We start from the raw sequence: 15,170 nt of genomic DNA, 5'->3' as shown, positions 1-15,170 counted from the left end.
ATAACATAGAAGGACAGACTTTTGAAGTATTCTCAAAGAAACAAATACAGAGAATTCTTACAGAGAAGGTCAGAGTACATAAATAGTTTGTGTTTATGAGACAGCAATAACTAGTCCTCTGCTAGCACAAAATAAGTAATACCCAATTTAGAGTTTTGATGCAGTAGGACTATATCCTAGAAAGATCACAGGCAGTTTATTTGCCATTTCTATAGAGCTAGCATGAATGAAGGTGACCAGCTCCAACTCCTGCAAGGGGAAGATACAAAGAATCCACATATAGGTTACAGAATTAAAAAATATAAATATTTTTAGTAAGTTTTTAAACTGCACCTTAAGACAAGAAAACGCTAGTACACCTCACTTCTACATGATTCTTATATGTAATAGTTAAAATAATTAATTGCTGAAAACGTTTAACTGCTGCACGTTAGCATAGGGTAAGCCAAGCATAAGTTAATTAAAATTTATTTCAGATCAGGGCCCCACTCCTGTGAAACACATGAATATGGATAAGGCTCCACTTAACTTATGGAATAAGTGAGAGTAATAATTGAGTATAATACAGTTATTTGGAAATATATTAGCATAGGTCATAAAAATACACATTTATAAAGCTAATACTGTATATTCAGAGCATTCCTCTGAAGCAAAAAGTTAAACACAGTACTGTGACTCAGAAGATTACCAAAACCAAACACCACAAAATTGACAGCAATTTCAGACTGATTGTTCCTTTATGCAAGACTGAATAGGACAGCTATTCAAAGAAAACGCACAGCCAATTACAAGGTCCTGTAAATTCTACTTGTTCTCATATCAAACCACCTTTTGATCCAAAATTGCAAAAGCAACAGCCAACTTGACAGTTACTAATAAGAATCTTTTGAAGCTTGCTTTCTGTTCTTGTTGCTCGTGAACCAATGCACTGGCAGTGTTCCAGTTCTATACTGCCAATGCAGTTCCATTTCAGTAATGTTTTGATTTATTGTCATTTACCATGAAGTCAGATGACCTCTGTGGAAGATAGAGGCAGTGATGACAGGAGGCCTATGCACACAGCAAGGCCACACTAGCTTGAATTACCAGCCTTTGCCTTTGTTTGCCCAAGTGTTTGCATTGCTCTCACCCTCCTCATTTCACATATCAACTGTGGACTAAAAATACTTTTTCATATTTACAATTTCAGTGAAAGTGAGGCTGGAACATTCACTTTGAGAAACCTGAGAATGTAGTGCTGTTCTAGCACACCATCAAAACCACAGGATAAGGGCATCTCCAAATTAAAGAAATTAAAAACATTTCTGTCTTGAGCTGCTACATGTCACCTTGGGAACAGACTGGCAACAGGCATATGCTGCAGTGAACAGATTTCACTTATGAGACTGGTTTGGAGCCACTAGACTAGGGAGTGCAGCAAGCTCAGCTTTGCCATTCCACTGGGAATCTGCATATGAGTGACAACAGCCATGGGGCTCCCAAAGAGTATTTCTTCCTTCAGTTCTGGAGCATGGTTTTATAATTGCATGAGCACAGGTTTTCTACCAGAATATTTGCTCAGACAGGAACTGCAGTCAGTACATTTATATTCATTTATCTTCTAAATCCATATTTGTTAAACAGTAATTCTGTCTCTGAACAGACTCCTTCTCCATTTGATGCAGGGCATTTGTGGAATATAATCTTACTGCCAGGTGAGCAGTAGTACTGCTCAAGAACCCCAGGAAAGCAGGGGAGAGTCTGAAGTAGGTATAGGACTGGTATTAAGGCAGTGGTGATAAAGGGGGTTGTTCTGTTGGGTATAAAAAATGTAGTGAGATGAGACATTTGGGAGGTATCATTAGTTTCTCAACAATTAGAAAAATAAAATGCAAGAAATTAGGAAGGGGAGGGGAGCTAAACTCCCAAGATAAAGGAAAAAAGCTTATGGCACAAGAAGGAAGTGAACATAGTTAATATATTGAATGTATGATTCCAAACATTTCACAGCCTCTCTTCTACCTGTGTAATAATCTTATATAAAATTAGAATGCATCATCCTCAAACAGAAGTATCTTCTCATTTGTAAGAAAAGCAAATAATCCACCTACCATCAGAAGGAAAAAAACACATTACCTAATGTCAGGGTGGCTAAACTGTGGCAGGGTTGGTCAATCAGAGTTTACTTAGTCTGTCAAAGCAAGTATGAAAAACAAATTTTTGTTTAAAAATTGACTTGGGACATCTGCGTACCTATTTATATCTGATCAAGTTCTCACAGAAAGCCATGGTCAGTGTGATCTTATCTTTCACCAGGCAGAGTGCTTTTTAACTTGCACAGACCCAGCATTCCTTGTTTCAGTAGACAGTTTCATTAAGATGCATGCTCACCCAAAAGCAGCAATGAACAGAAAGATAAATAATAGTTGGTAGAGCAGTCTGAATCAGTTCACGATCAGTGACTTCTTATAATCATTGTAATTAAAAGTAAATAAAAGGTCACAGGACAGTAGCATACAACAGGGATTTGCTGCTCACCAGATAATATGGTTTGAGATGGATGTTGACATACAATTCACAATCACATCAATTCAAACCTCTTGGAAAAATCTCCTTGTGTATCAGCCTTCAAATGATCCAATTATCATTATATTAACTCAGGTCATTTCAGATGCTTTAAATGGTATTACCAATGTGCACAATTTCAGTTGCAACATTTTCAAACACATCAGTACTTCTCATACAGAAATACCTGCTTTGTATAAAATGTGTATAACCACTAATCTAGTCATGGAGAAATTTCTTGCTCAGCCTTAACTGCGCCCTGGTCTACTTTACCGCATGTCTGGCTTGCAATGCTCATGTTCTTGGTAGAGACTTCGCTTTGGTTTCTTACTGCTTACTTTGGCCATTATCTCAATGGGAATATAAGTGAGCAAAGGCTTCTATAGTGAATAAACCACACAGCACCTTTGCAGCAAGGCAAATATTGCATTGTGGAATCTACCAGTTATTGTCAAACCTTCCTGGGCACTTCCACAACCAAGGGTTGAGATATGAGTATTTCTTGATCTTGCAAACTTTTTATGTTGTCTCTCCCTGTCCTGCAGGCAGCATGACATTCCACAGAGGCAAACACCAACTACTCTAGATTTGGCGCAGTTTGAAAGCAGGAAGTTGAGCTCAGGACGCATTACACTGCCACACATGATCAGAATGGCACACATTTGTTTTCGTGAGATGCATTTGCTTGACTTTTTAATGTCTTAAACATGGTTAAAATCGCTGATGTCATATTGAGCCATCTTCACCAACCAAGGAAACAAGACAAATTCACATAATGAATTGGAGATGTTGGGAGGTGTTGCACTGCGTATCTTGACAAAAGGTTTGTCACTGCTTGCAGTTAACTAGATATTCCAATTCTGATAGAATTAGCAAGAACCTACATCTTGAAATTGCACTGTTAGCTTAATTGAAATGAATCAGCTAACTAATGCAGACCTAATAATAGAACATAAAATAAGACAGAAACAATAATAATATAATAATATAAAAAATATAAAAATGTATTTCTAAATAATATTGAGTATATATATTTATATATTATATAACATCATATAATATTAATTTTATATTAATATTAAATATATTGATATATAATATGTGAGTTGTATATACAATTATAAATTATAGAAATATAATGAATATAATGGTTATGATAATAAATAATAATATAAAATCTTAAAAGATAATAAAGTGAGAGCCACAGGGATACTTTGCTCAAAAGGTACAGACTGCAACCCCTGTTTTGAGTTTGGTCCCTGACTTTTCTACAGGCTTCCTATGTGGACTTTGCTGAGGTGAATCTATGCTTCACTTTCCTATTAAAACTTTAAAAAGTTTTTTGGGGGAGGTTGGTTGGTTGAAAAAAAAACTAATTTTTTGTATTCAAAAAAAAACTAATCTGTATTCATTTATTTTGTTAATGCAACATGTTAATGCTTAAGTGTAGTTTCTGAGATATCCGAATAACTTTGCTCATGAGATATAGGACCTATCTATGGAAAAAAATAACCTAGATAACTGTACATTCGTTTGGTACTTTGAGTCTCTGTTACAACATATGTTCATTAACTAGTTGTATTTTGAACTGTAAATTTATTAAGTAATTGAAAGAAGTTTGTTGGCTTTCATTTACATTAAAAAATAATCTAACAATGTACACCGAACTCCTAACATTGTTACCTCTGTTTTATTCCACAAAGTCTACATTAAAATAGAAATCAGTTTTGAAAACATTTAAACTTGGCCCCCCATATGACACCTGATATACAAAAAAAAAAATTTCCCCTTGTTCTTTGTGATCTGAGAATCAGTATGCTGTTTGCCTTGGACTGGTTTGGGATTTATTTATTTAACTACTGAACTGTTACATACTGCACTTGTGAACAATGGCTCACTTCCAACTCCCTACAGAGTCACTGATAAAGCTCCTGCTATAGGCATTGTATCAAGACCGTCATGAATAATCTGGTCTTTCATGCCGTATCAGAAGAAAAGCAAAGTGAAGGAAACTTGGTTAATTTTGGGTCTACTGGTTCCATCTGCCTGCATTCCAAACAAAAATGATCCAACAGAATTGTGTGGCATGAATTTCTGAATCCAGACAACGCAAGTTCCAGACAAACACATGCTTCGTAATTAAGCCAGCTGATATCTGTGGTATTAGGGTAGAACCCCACAGGGAATGAACTGCAAGTTCACAACTTTCAGATTTAGAACTTTCTATTCTGTTCTATTCAGATCTAGAAAGAGAAACATATCCTCATGTTTTTAGAAAGGAATTGTGATTGCACAGAAAATGGGAGCAGGATATGGCCCAGGAATTATAAAAATCAAGAAAAAGTATGAAATACTGGTAGCATTAGCCATAAGATGCATCCATGGAAAAAAAAAAAAGAAAAAACATAAGTAGATCATACTGTGTATATTTGTGAACAAAAATAAAGAGGGCAAAAAAAAACATTTTCATTGCTTTCCATTAAAAGTGTTTCAGGAGGTGTACTGATTAGCAATTGGGCCTATAATCCAGTTTTCAACTGAAAGCCATAGGTAGCAGTCTGTTAACGAAAAGTTGATTTCTTACTCTTCCATGACTTATTAATCAGAAATTGAATTTATTACACTGAATTATATCTCTAGTTAAACAGAAAATCTTGATATTTAATTGAAATTTTAAAAAATAACTAAATACCTTATGAATTACTTTTTCCTCCCTCTTTACCTTTGCCCTGTAGGTGTGAACTTCACATTGTTTCCCTGAAACAAGTGTACAAGAGATCAAGATGGTCCCAAACTATCCTACCGAAGAAACCCTTAAAAGAATCTACGTCGACTGTCCCGTTTCAGGAAGGCACAGTTACATCTACATTATGGTTCCAACTGTTTACAGTATCATCTTCATCATAGGCATATTTGGGAACAGCCTAGTTGTTATTGTCATTTACTGCTACATGAAACTGAAAACAGTGGCCAGCATCTTTCTGCTAAACTTGGCACTTGCTGACTTGTGTTTTTTAATAACTCTGCCACTCTGGGCAGCCTACACGGCCATGGAGTACCAGTGGCCATTTGGCAATTGTTTATGCAAGCTAGCATCTGCAGGAATAAGTTTCAACTTGTACGCCAGTGTGTTCCTACTCACATGCCTTAGTATTGACCGCTACCTGGCCATAGTACATCCAGTGAAGTCACGAATCCGGCGTACCATGTTTGTTGCCAGAATAACTTGCATCGCCATCTGGCTTCTTGCTGGTGTGGCCAGTTTGCCCGTCATCATTCACCGTAATATATTCTTTGCTGAGAACTTGAACATGACAGTCTGTGGTTTTCGGTATGACAACAATAATACAACACTTCGGGTTGGGCTAGGCTTATCCAAAAATTTGCTGGGATTTTTAATTCCTTTTCTAATCATATTAACAAGTTACACCTTAATTTGGAAGACCCTAAAGAAGGCATATCAGATTCAAAGAAATAAGACCAGAAATGATGATATCTTTAAGATGATTGTGGCAATAGTATTTTTCTTTTTCTTTTCCTGGATTCCTCATCAAGTATTCACTTTTCTTGATGTATTAATTCAATTACATGTAATAACAGACTGCAAAATCACTGATATTGTGGATACAGCTATGCCCTTCACTATTTGCATTGCTTACTTTAACAACTGTTTGAATCCTTTTTTTTATGTTTTCTTTGGAAAAAATTTTAAAAAATACTTTCTTCAGCTAATAAAATACATTCCACCAAATGTCAGCACACATCCCAGTCTAACAACGAAGATGAGCTCCCTTTCCTACAGACCACCAGAAAATATCCACTTGCCCACTAAAAAGACTGCTGGGTCTCTCGAAACCAAGTGATGCGGTTTATAATATACCTTTTTGAACAACCTTGTGAACAAAGCAGCAAGAATGACAAAATTCATCTGCAGTCACAAACATCACAGCTTACTACTCATTACTGAAACATTAAATCACCTCAGAGAAATCACACTGAAAAGATTTAGCAGTGGCCTTCTATTTTAGAGTATGTGGAGGACTACCTGATTTTCATTTTGTTTATCTTTGTTGAAAGCAATGTATATGACAGACAGGCACACCAGAGTTTGTCAGCATCCTGCCATTTGCGCAGAACTACAAAACAAAGGTAGTTGTTTTTTTTCTTTTACTCCTAAAAAGATCTCTGAACTTAAAGGAAAAGCTTTTGTAAGTTACATGAATTATGAAGGACATGTTTTACAAATGAGCTATTCCAAGTTTTGTTCCAGGAGCTGAGAGCTAAATGGCTTGGCTTTCTTTCTTTTCTTTTTCTTTTTTTTTTTTTTTTTTTAAACACGAGTTATATATCAGAGTTATATTATAACTTGTTTTTCAAATATATGCTGTATCTACAGCCCCAACTTTAAACACAAATGGAAATTTCAGGACCTTGAAACTGGTCTCATTCTAATTTGTGCTACTATTTCTCATTTTAAAATAACAAAAGTTCATAATATATGCAATAAAAAGCAGGTTTATTTACTAAGTATAGAAGAAATATATTTTTAGATTTATACTCCTACTTATAGATTTCAAACGTTGTTTCATAAGCGTTTTTATCCCAGTATGTATTTTTATAGTAGTAACATATATACACACACAGACACATGAATGGGGTTTACTCACCTTTCTCAATAATATGCCATGCTGACTCTGAAGAAAATTATTTATGGAGTGGGTTGACTGCATAATTTTAGTCATTAAGTCAAAAACTATTTGAAACGTGAGTTCTGAGACAAAGGAGATCAGAAACTTTCAAACTATTTTTGTAAAATATCCAGAGTACTCTAAGAGAAAAGTACCAGCTAATGAAATCCACTCTGTTTTTCAAATTCCTGGACTTTTAAACTCAGACTGACAAGCAGAAGTGTGACAATTATTATATTATAGTTTAACAAATAATGCTTTTAATCATATCACTAAACAATGGAGACCAAACTTCATTATTGACTTTTACTTAATTACTCTCCATTTATATAAAACAGATCTTGGAATGAGGAGCATACTACATAAATCAGAACAAAAGTCTGGCTCAAACTCTCCATACAAATGAAGGGGAAAAGGCGTTAAGCATTGTAAGAAGTTCCAGCTAATGATATCCTTATATAACCTTTTCATATTTGCTCTTGATTCACTCCCATTTATTTTCTTCAGAGATACATGAACTCATAAATGCTTTTCAACATAACAAAGCTAAAGAAAAAATCCAGAATTTTACATGTCATGTAAGCAAATATATGACCCTCAAGAATTTGCAATATTTATATTTAATGTGGCTTAGCTAGCAAGTGGCTGGATTTTCCATTTTCTACTTAAATGTCACAAGATATTGCGAGTTCAGTAAAACTTCTAAAGCTTTATATTTAGAAAATGCTCTTTCTTTGGAGGTTTATTTAATTGAAAGCTAGTATTTAAAAAAGAAAAAAAAAAATTGAAACCTGAATGTGACATTTAATGAGACAGGTAAATTGTTCTCACATACAATACTCTCTATTTAGCTTATATCCTTACACATGCATGTGAGGCAGCCATTCAAAAAGAATATAAGTCACATGCATTATAAATATCATCCAGAGCAGCAACACTGCCCTAGCACTCAGTAAGCTGATGTGGGACCAACAGAGCTTGCCATCATCTGTATAACATTTTGTTCATATACACATATACGTATGTCAAACTGAGTCAGGAGCCTCCAGTTCCAGAAGTAACTCTTTCTCAGGCATAATTCAGTGTGCTGTGCTTGCCACCTGCTGGATGCAGCCACAAAATTGTTGTTCGTCTTAAAAGTTGCTATAGGAAAAACAGCAGTATTTTCCTGCTGCTTGAAAGATCTGCAGATCCTTACCCATGGCAAGACTACTGTAGAAGTAACTGCCTCCTGGACAGATGATCTTGTATTTGGGAAGGGGCTAAGCTGGCATTTCCTCACCACCTGCTGATCCCTTTGGTCACCAGTATCCCATACTACAATAGATAGTTCAGTAGAAAAAACAAAGCACATTTGTATAAGTGATAACTAAGTATTTAACTGAAAGGATTCACTTACCACCAGGAAGAAAAAGCAGCAGAATCAGTAGTGACCACAAATGATAAAAATGACTGTATTGCATTGAAATATAGAGCAAAAAAGATTGGTTGGTGATTTTGACCACTTCAGGCCAAATCCTGCATGTTTCAGAGACTCTGTATCCTAGCTGTTGGTGCCACCTGTGCCTACCTGTGTCATGGGAAAAAGCAGGAGCATGCACATCTGGCTGAGCTACTCCAGGAAAGGCAGGAAAGGATTGCAGCTGGTGTGCTTTGAATAGAAGACCAACCTTGGATTGATAGGCAACAAATAAGATTGGGGGGAAAAAAATGTTCTAAAGGGTAGGAGAATGATCATCAGCTGCCAAGGATAGTGGATCCTAGTTTAGCATTTCCTAAAACAAACAAACAAAAACCCCCACAAAGTGATAGGTATTAAAAACCACATAAAACCAGAGATAAAATCTTCTAGCAACTCTAACTGGGCAGCAGCAGAACAAACTCCTCTGGATCACAGCACGGTTACTGTGTACAGCCAGATCCTGCCAATTCAGCCAACCCCACAGAGCCCCAGACTAAGAGCTAGTTGATGCTAGCCTTACTCCGCAGCTCAGCCACACCATTTTCTTCACCCATCCAGCTGCCGTCAACACAAGTGCTAACAAACACCTAGTTGCTGAGCCCCACACTCCCCCTGCCCACCTGCTTGCTTAAAATATTTTGCTGGAAACCTGTATATGGGGCACACAGCAGTGTCAGTGTTATCAAGCCCTTCTAGTCACAGCCTCCCATTGAACTACTTTGAATTATTCTGACCTCCAGCATGCAAGAGGCATAGACTAAATAAAAGTCTGTTGTGCCTCTGGCCACCAACAGGGAGGAAGGAGAAGGCCAAAGAACCTACCCCTTGCCAAGAGAGCAGGAAGAAGTGAGATCTAGCTCTGTACGACTACCATTTTGGGGGAACTTTAGACTGATCCTTTTTAATTCCATACCAAAATAAGAACTAGTTATATGTACTTTAGAACAAACACCCACTATCTTAAAGAACACAAAGTTAAATAAGATGCAACAGGATGTTAGTTTAAACAAGTATCTTAAGCACTTTTCCTTCTCAGGGTAACCTAAGTAAAATGCTTGACAAACTTAGTCTGCCCCTGTACTTTCCTGGTTTGAGGAACTCAAGCCAGTATTAATGGGGACAGCCTATAGCCCTAAATCCAGGAATCACTCCTCCTGAGCTATCACTGTTACAGGCTGCTGACTTGTCTGAATGTATACTTCCTGCTGGCAGAATAATAGTTAGATTGCATTATGTTTAACACATACATGCAGAATATTTATTTCTATTTATTGTGCAATTGTGCTTTATATGACTCATGTTTCACACTCTACTCACTTCCACGTTACATGCCTATCTGAAATCACACAATATAATCTGCACTGGTTAACCTGAATTCAAACAAAACCATTACAGACACAGTGGGAATTCATTTGGCTCCTCAGCTCAATAATTATTTTATGTTTATACAGTTAATCAAGATGTTTCAGAGTACATACTAGGCCAAGAGTCCTTTCCTTTACCAGAACTGCTGTTTAGATGATAATCAACTTGGACCTGTGACAGAAGCAGAGAATATAGGAGGATTCCCAGGTTTGGGCTTGCTTGCATAGCTTCAGCAATGATTTATCTTACTGGCCTCTTTTTTTCAGTACACTGAAGTACAAGTGTTCCCACAGAGTAGCTTGCCATGGAAAGAACAAACACATATTAAGGGGGAATGGCATGGGAATGGCTTAGAAAGGAACTTGCCCATTTTGGAAATACTTAGTGTTGCATGTAAATAGATCTTTCAGTTAAGTATTAAAAACTTCCAGAAAGTTTTGAGAGGCTCTTAAGTTTCTTTAGTACCTCCTGCTCAGTTCAGAACATACCGAACCACAAAACCCTGACCTTGCGAGCAGGGTAAGACAGCTCTGCTCTCCTCCATTACAGGCTTGGCCAGCACATCATCCCACCAGCTAGCAAGAAGCAGTGAGGTTGTTCTATCAATCATCAAGTCCATTTCATCAGTGACCTCGCTACCAAGGCTGAATTAACAAATCCTCAGTGCTAACCACAGGGCTGTCAAGCCCATTGTCACTAACAAGTTCTGCAGATATGGCTAGACACTGAAGAAAGAGGTACAGATAATGTTTGAGAACATGATTGTGCAAGTCTTTTTAGTGGGCTAGTGCTATGGCCTTCGGCTTTAAAAACACCTGATAAATAAAGTAGCAGGAACTAGATATTATTTTCATTTAAATATTTTTGTGCAGTCAGAATCTGTGAAGTGGCAGATGTCAACGTTTTCTACTTCAATAGAACAATCTTTATATTGTAAAAAGGCTACTACTGTTATAAGAACTTTTGTTGTCTGAAGCATTACCAAAAACATATATCATCAATAGATTATGTGTTTGTGAAATCCACCTCCGCTGCTGTATTAGTCCACCCAAAGAAAAGAGAGATGTTTCTGTATTATTGTAAGTTCTCCAGTATATCAGTGTATCTATGGCTATATCTTAGGCAATGTCATTCTTACCAAAGTATTTCTGTTGAATGCTGTAATACTTTATACCACTGTTCCTCATTCCTTGTAATCTAAAATCTAAGCCAGCTCCCCCTAAACTCCAGACTGAACATGTTGTGTCCATAATTCATTCTGGATAGGATACCCACATAGCACCAGCTAACTCCAGAAATCACACACACACAATAGGGGATCAGCAATTGGCTTGTGTTTCCAAGGACCGGCTTAATTAATTAAGTTTCCTTGAACTGAATATTCAGCAAATTGCTCATTTTGCTATATACAACTTAGAGCTTAAAGCAGAATCTAGGCTTCACATTTTAGAAGATAAATTAAACTATAGGGACAGATTTTAGAATACTGAGTCAAATATAAAGTCATATTAAATTACGAATATTTGGTCTTTAGAACAAGCTTTGGTGTTTCCAAGCAGTGCCACATTGTGTTCTGTGAAGCCCAGTGGCTTCAGCAGAAACAGGATCAGGTTTGAGCATAAGAGGGGGACTCTTGTTTTGGTGTGGGTTTTGTTGTTGTTTTGTTAAAAGAACAGCAGAATGGATCACATTTCCACTTTGAATTTGTATGAAAAATAAATTGAATTTAATTATTTTGCATATCCCTAGTAAATGCCACCTCAGATTAAGTTTTATACTGTCACACACCAGGAGGAAAAAAAAAAAAAAAAAAAAAAAAAAAAAAAAAGTAGAGTTATGGGCCAGACCTATAAATTTCTTATAACTTACTTACTGAAAAACTGATTTTCTATGTATTTTAATTATTACTTAGCTTTATATATTGGCAGTGTTGTGAGGTTGCAATAAAGCACAGACCCTAGTGCAAGACAAGATATTCATACACAGAGACATAGAGTCCCTTGGAGCTTTAGAATCAGAGAGCAAAAGTTTGTTAGAACAGAGTGGAAAGCAAAGCCTGTTACTGAACAAACAAAAAGACTGCAAGGATATTTTCATCTTGCAGTTAAATTAAAAATAAAAACTAAAAATGCCATGAAATAAACAACAACAACAAAAAATTATATCATTAAAAATAAGAAAATAAAAACAGCAGAAAGGAAAATACTGAAAGGCTTTAATGTTGGGAGCTTATACAAAACTGGCTGAAGAACACCCACCCTATGTGTGTTCAACAACTTCCCACTGATACTATCAAGCAAATGTAAACTTGGTTATTTTTATGAAATTGAATGAACAACCAGAAATGTTTCGAGTCAATGAATGTATAGGTATCATTTAAGATATTAGCTGATTTACTACTATTGATTTCTCTCTCATTAAAAAAAAAAAAAAAAAAAGTTAAATTATACAAATTATACACTGGATGCTCATCAAATAACTGTACCGGGAAAGGCAGACAATGTACCACATATAAATTTACATCAGCTTAGCCTACCTAGCTTGAACTCCTCCTCAGGCTCAGCAGAACATACAAACACAAAAGAACAGAAACCAAAAAAATTTAAAATAATTTCACAACAATATTACATATATTATAGTAGTACTATATATATATTTAATTTTGCTGAAGAGTTAAATACTATATGATCTACAATAACATTGTTTTCACAAGTTTTTATTCAAGTAGCACTTTTTTGAAGCTTTTGTAAGAATTCAGTTTGGCACTATAAAAAAACCTCCAAGCACAGTAAAAATTTGAAGACTCAAAGCCCCTTCTTGTATAAAAGCACCTATAAAATTAGAGAATGTCTATAATTTGCAGGACACCTTTCAAAGCAAGGATAAAAATAAAGGTACATGAGATGTAATTTAACCTACTAGAGAACTGTTAATGTTAAGCCTGTTTTTTGTGATATGATTACTCTAAATGGAAGTGTAAAGCAGCACACACAAAGGCATTCTCTATATACTAGACTGTTATACACTGCAGCATGTGCCTGATAAATACAGCCAAATAGTATTTCTGTTATTCTTGAATTTCTCTGTTTATTTATGATAGCTTTCTATAACATCACCTGTACATTTTATATGAGAGTGAACAGCAGATTTGCAATGCTCTGTTTTAAAAAGATTTTGCAAACTTTAGACAGGTTTTTCTCTCACTGAATTTTGCAAAACAAAGTAAATCATTTGCCACAAACACCTACATCAGAATGATGATATTTTGAAAAATTGGAAAAAATAATCTAAAATACATTTAACAGCATTGGTTCAAATTAATCTTCACAGATATGGTTAGATTGTTTCTTCCAAGTTTTGTTTTTCATCAGACCAAAAAGTAAATGTGTTTTTAGCTTTACTTCCCAACATCAGTAGCAGAACAAAGTGCAGGGTCTGACAAGATCACTGGATTCCTAGTGAAAACGAACATTGTCCTACAGCTCACCACCTAAAAATTCTGAAGTTGTAATGTGATTTTGTTTTGATCAAGGCTTGTGAATCAATTCCCATTAATTAAAGAAAACTTTAAAACACTTACTGGAAAATTACATTGTACTTATTGTTTGAATCTAGATAATATTCTGTCAAGGGTTATGCTCCTACAATTCTTTTACCTGTGCTCTCTTACAGCATCTAACTTCAGTTTTCCTGTGGGGCTTAACTGCTAATGTGGATATCCCATATGCTTCAGCAGCTGAGTAGACTGGCTCCAAAACAACATCAATATTCCTTGTTGTGACCCACAAATAGGTGCTGGATATAAATGGGGCACTCAACCATGATACTGTCAAGACTCCAGAAAAGTACGCAGTACATTTAAAAAGCATATTCCAATTTTAACCTCTTACCTCCAGCCCAAAGGAAGATTGCAAACTTAACATGCAAGATAAAATTTTTTCTTTACACTTCACTGCTTATCTTGGAGCTGTCTAAAGGCTGTTTTCTACCAAGCTAATTCAAATATTTTGACAAGGCTATTCCATGACGAAATATGCCTTTATCTCTCCTGTCACATCTTTTGATTGATGATCCACCTATGTCAAAGGAGAAGCTGATCAACACTGCAGAGCTCCACAACTTCCAGCTACAAGCAACAACAACACTTGCACTTGTACCGAGTAACAGCATGCTCAGCACATGTTAAGTCTAGTTTCACCCACCACAACTCATCATGATGAGTTCACTCATCAATAAATCCGTAGAGGCAATGGCATCCTGAAAAAACTGCTGTAGATAGGGTCATCCCTAAATTTCACTTACAGTGACATACCTGCAGTGTTTGCTGTAGTGCATTATAACACTGACTGCCATCCAGCACACACCACGTGTGCTCCATCAGGCTGCAAATATGCGCTTGTTTAAGGTTTTAAGGTTTTAGCCAAGCCCTGTTAATTAACCGTATCTACACTTAACTGTTGCTTTCTCTACAGTCTGGTCTCCTAATACAGAGAAAATTCATGTGTAGCTGTTACATTCACCACAGCAATGAAGAAGAATACACATGACAGTACAAAGAATGTGCTACATATCTGTATTGATCCTATGCTGTTTTCAAATGCATGTTTTCAGAGAAAAGAGGGGAATCTAAGACTTTCTCTATATGCTTTAAATTCGGGAAATACTTGATTTTCCAAAAGCACAGTGCAATTCTCTCAGAAGCTTTCTAACAAAACAGGGGGGAGGGGGGACGACACAAGTTAAAAAATTCAAACATTGTTATGCACAAATTTTGAATTGCAATTTATGACTAAACTTTTAATATGATTACTTTAAAAAATAAACTATTTTTCTGGTCCACTGTATTATTGTACATGCATTTGAGGGCATCTTGCTGACAGGCATTACAACGTTTCATTCTCCTTCAGAATGCCTCTGAAGGAGAAGTAACAGTAGATGTATTTTAAGCTGAGGGGAAGAAGTAAAACAGAACTAGAAACATTTGAAGATGGGTCAATGCAGATGTAGTTCCTAGAGCTGCATTACACACTATTACTTTCACTGCACTAAAAATGGGCACATTTCAAATCAGGAACCTATCTATGCAGAAGTTGTCTGGAGGCTTGTTATTA

The 15,170-nt window shown here is 36.1% G+C and overlaps 1 protein-coding gene and 1 long non-coding RNA gene across 12 annotated transcripts in view; one reads left to right on the top strand and one right to left on the bottom strand.

The window, feature by feature from the left end:
* The window catches only part of LOC309881382, a 260,443-nt gene extending 246,748 nt beyond the window's left edge, over positions 1-13,695 (bottom strand). For both annotated transcript variants that reach the window (XR_014318119.1, XR_014318120.1), the window contains exon 1: positions 8,632-13,695. This is a non-coding gene — a long non-coding RNA (uncharacterized lncRNA). The remainder of the gene's footprint in view (positions 1-8,631) is intronic.
* The window catches only part of AGTR1 (angiotensin II receptor type 1), a 32,007-nt gene extending 17,228 nt beyond the window's left edge, over positions 1-14,779 (top strand). For 5 of the 10 annotated variants that reach the window (XM_082767250.1, XM_082767252.1, XM_082767248.1 and 2 more), the window contains 2 exons: positions 3,090-3,367; positions 5,280-8,640. In XM_082767250.1, coding sequence (XP_082623376.1) covers positions 5,328-6,407 — 1,080 coding nt within the window. In that variant the 5' untranslated portion in view covers positions 3,090-3,367; positions 5,280-5,327 and the 3' untranslated portion in view covers positions 6,408-8,640. Of the gene's footprint in view, positions 1-3,089; positions 3,368-5,279; positions 8,641-13,731 lie in introns of those variants that run through there. The other 5 variants (XM_082767255.1, XM_082767257.1, XM_082767256.1 and 2 more) reach the window with 2 other exon arrangements.
* Positions 14,780-15,170: the final 391 nt, after the last annotated feature.

This window comes from Aythya marila, assembly GCF_965140915.1.
Source record: "Aythya marila genome assembly, chromosome: 9".
In the NCBI taxonomy this organism is placed as follows: domain Eukaryota; kingdom Metazoa; phylum Chordata; class Aves; order Anseriformes; family Anatidae; genus Aythya; species Aythya marila.
The sequence above is the reverse complement of the archived record's forward strand: the minus strand, read 5'-3'. Positions and strand labels throughout refer to the sequence as shown.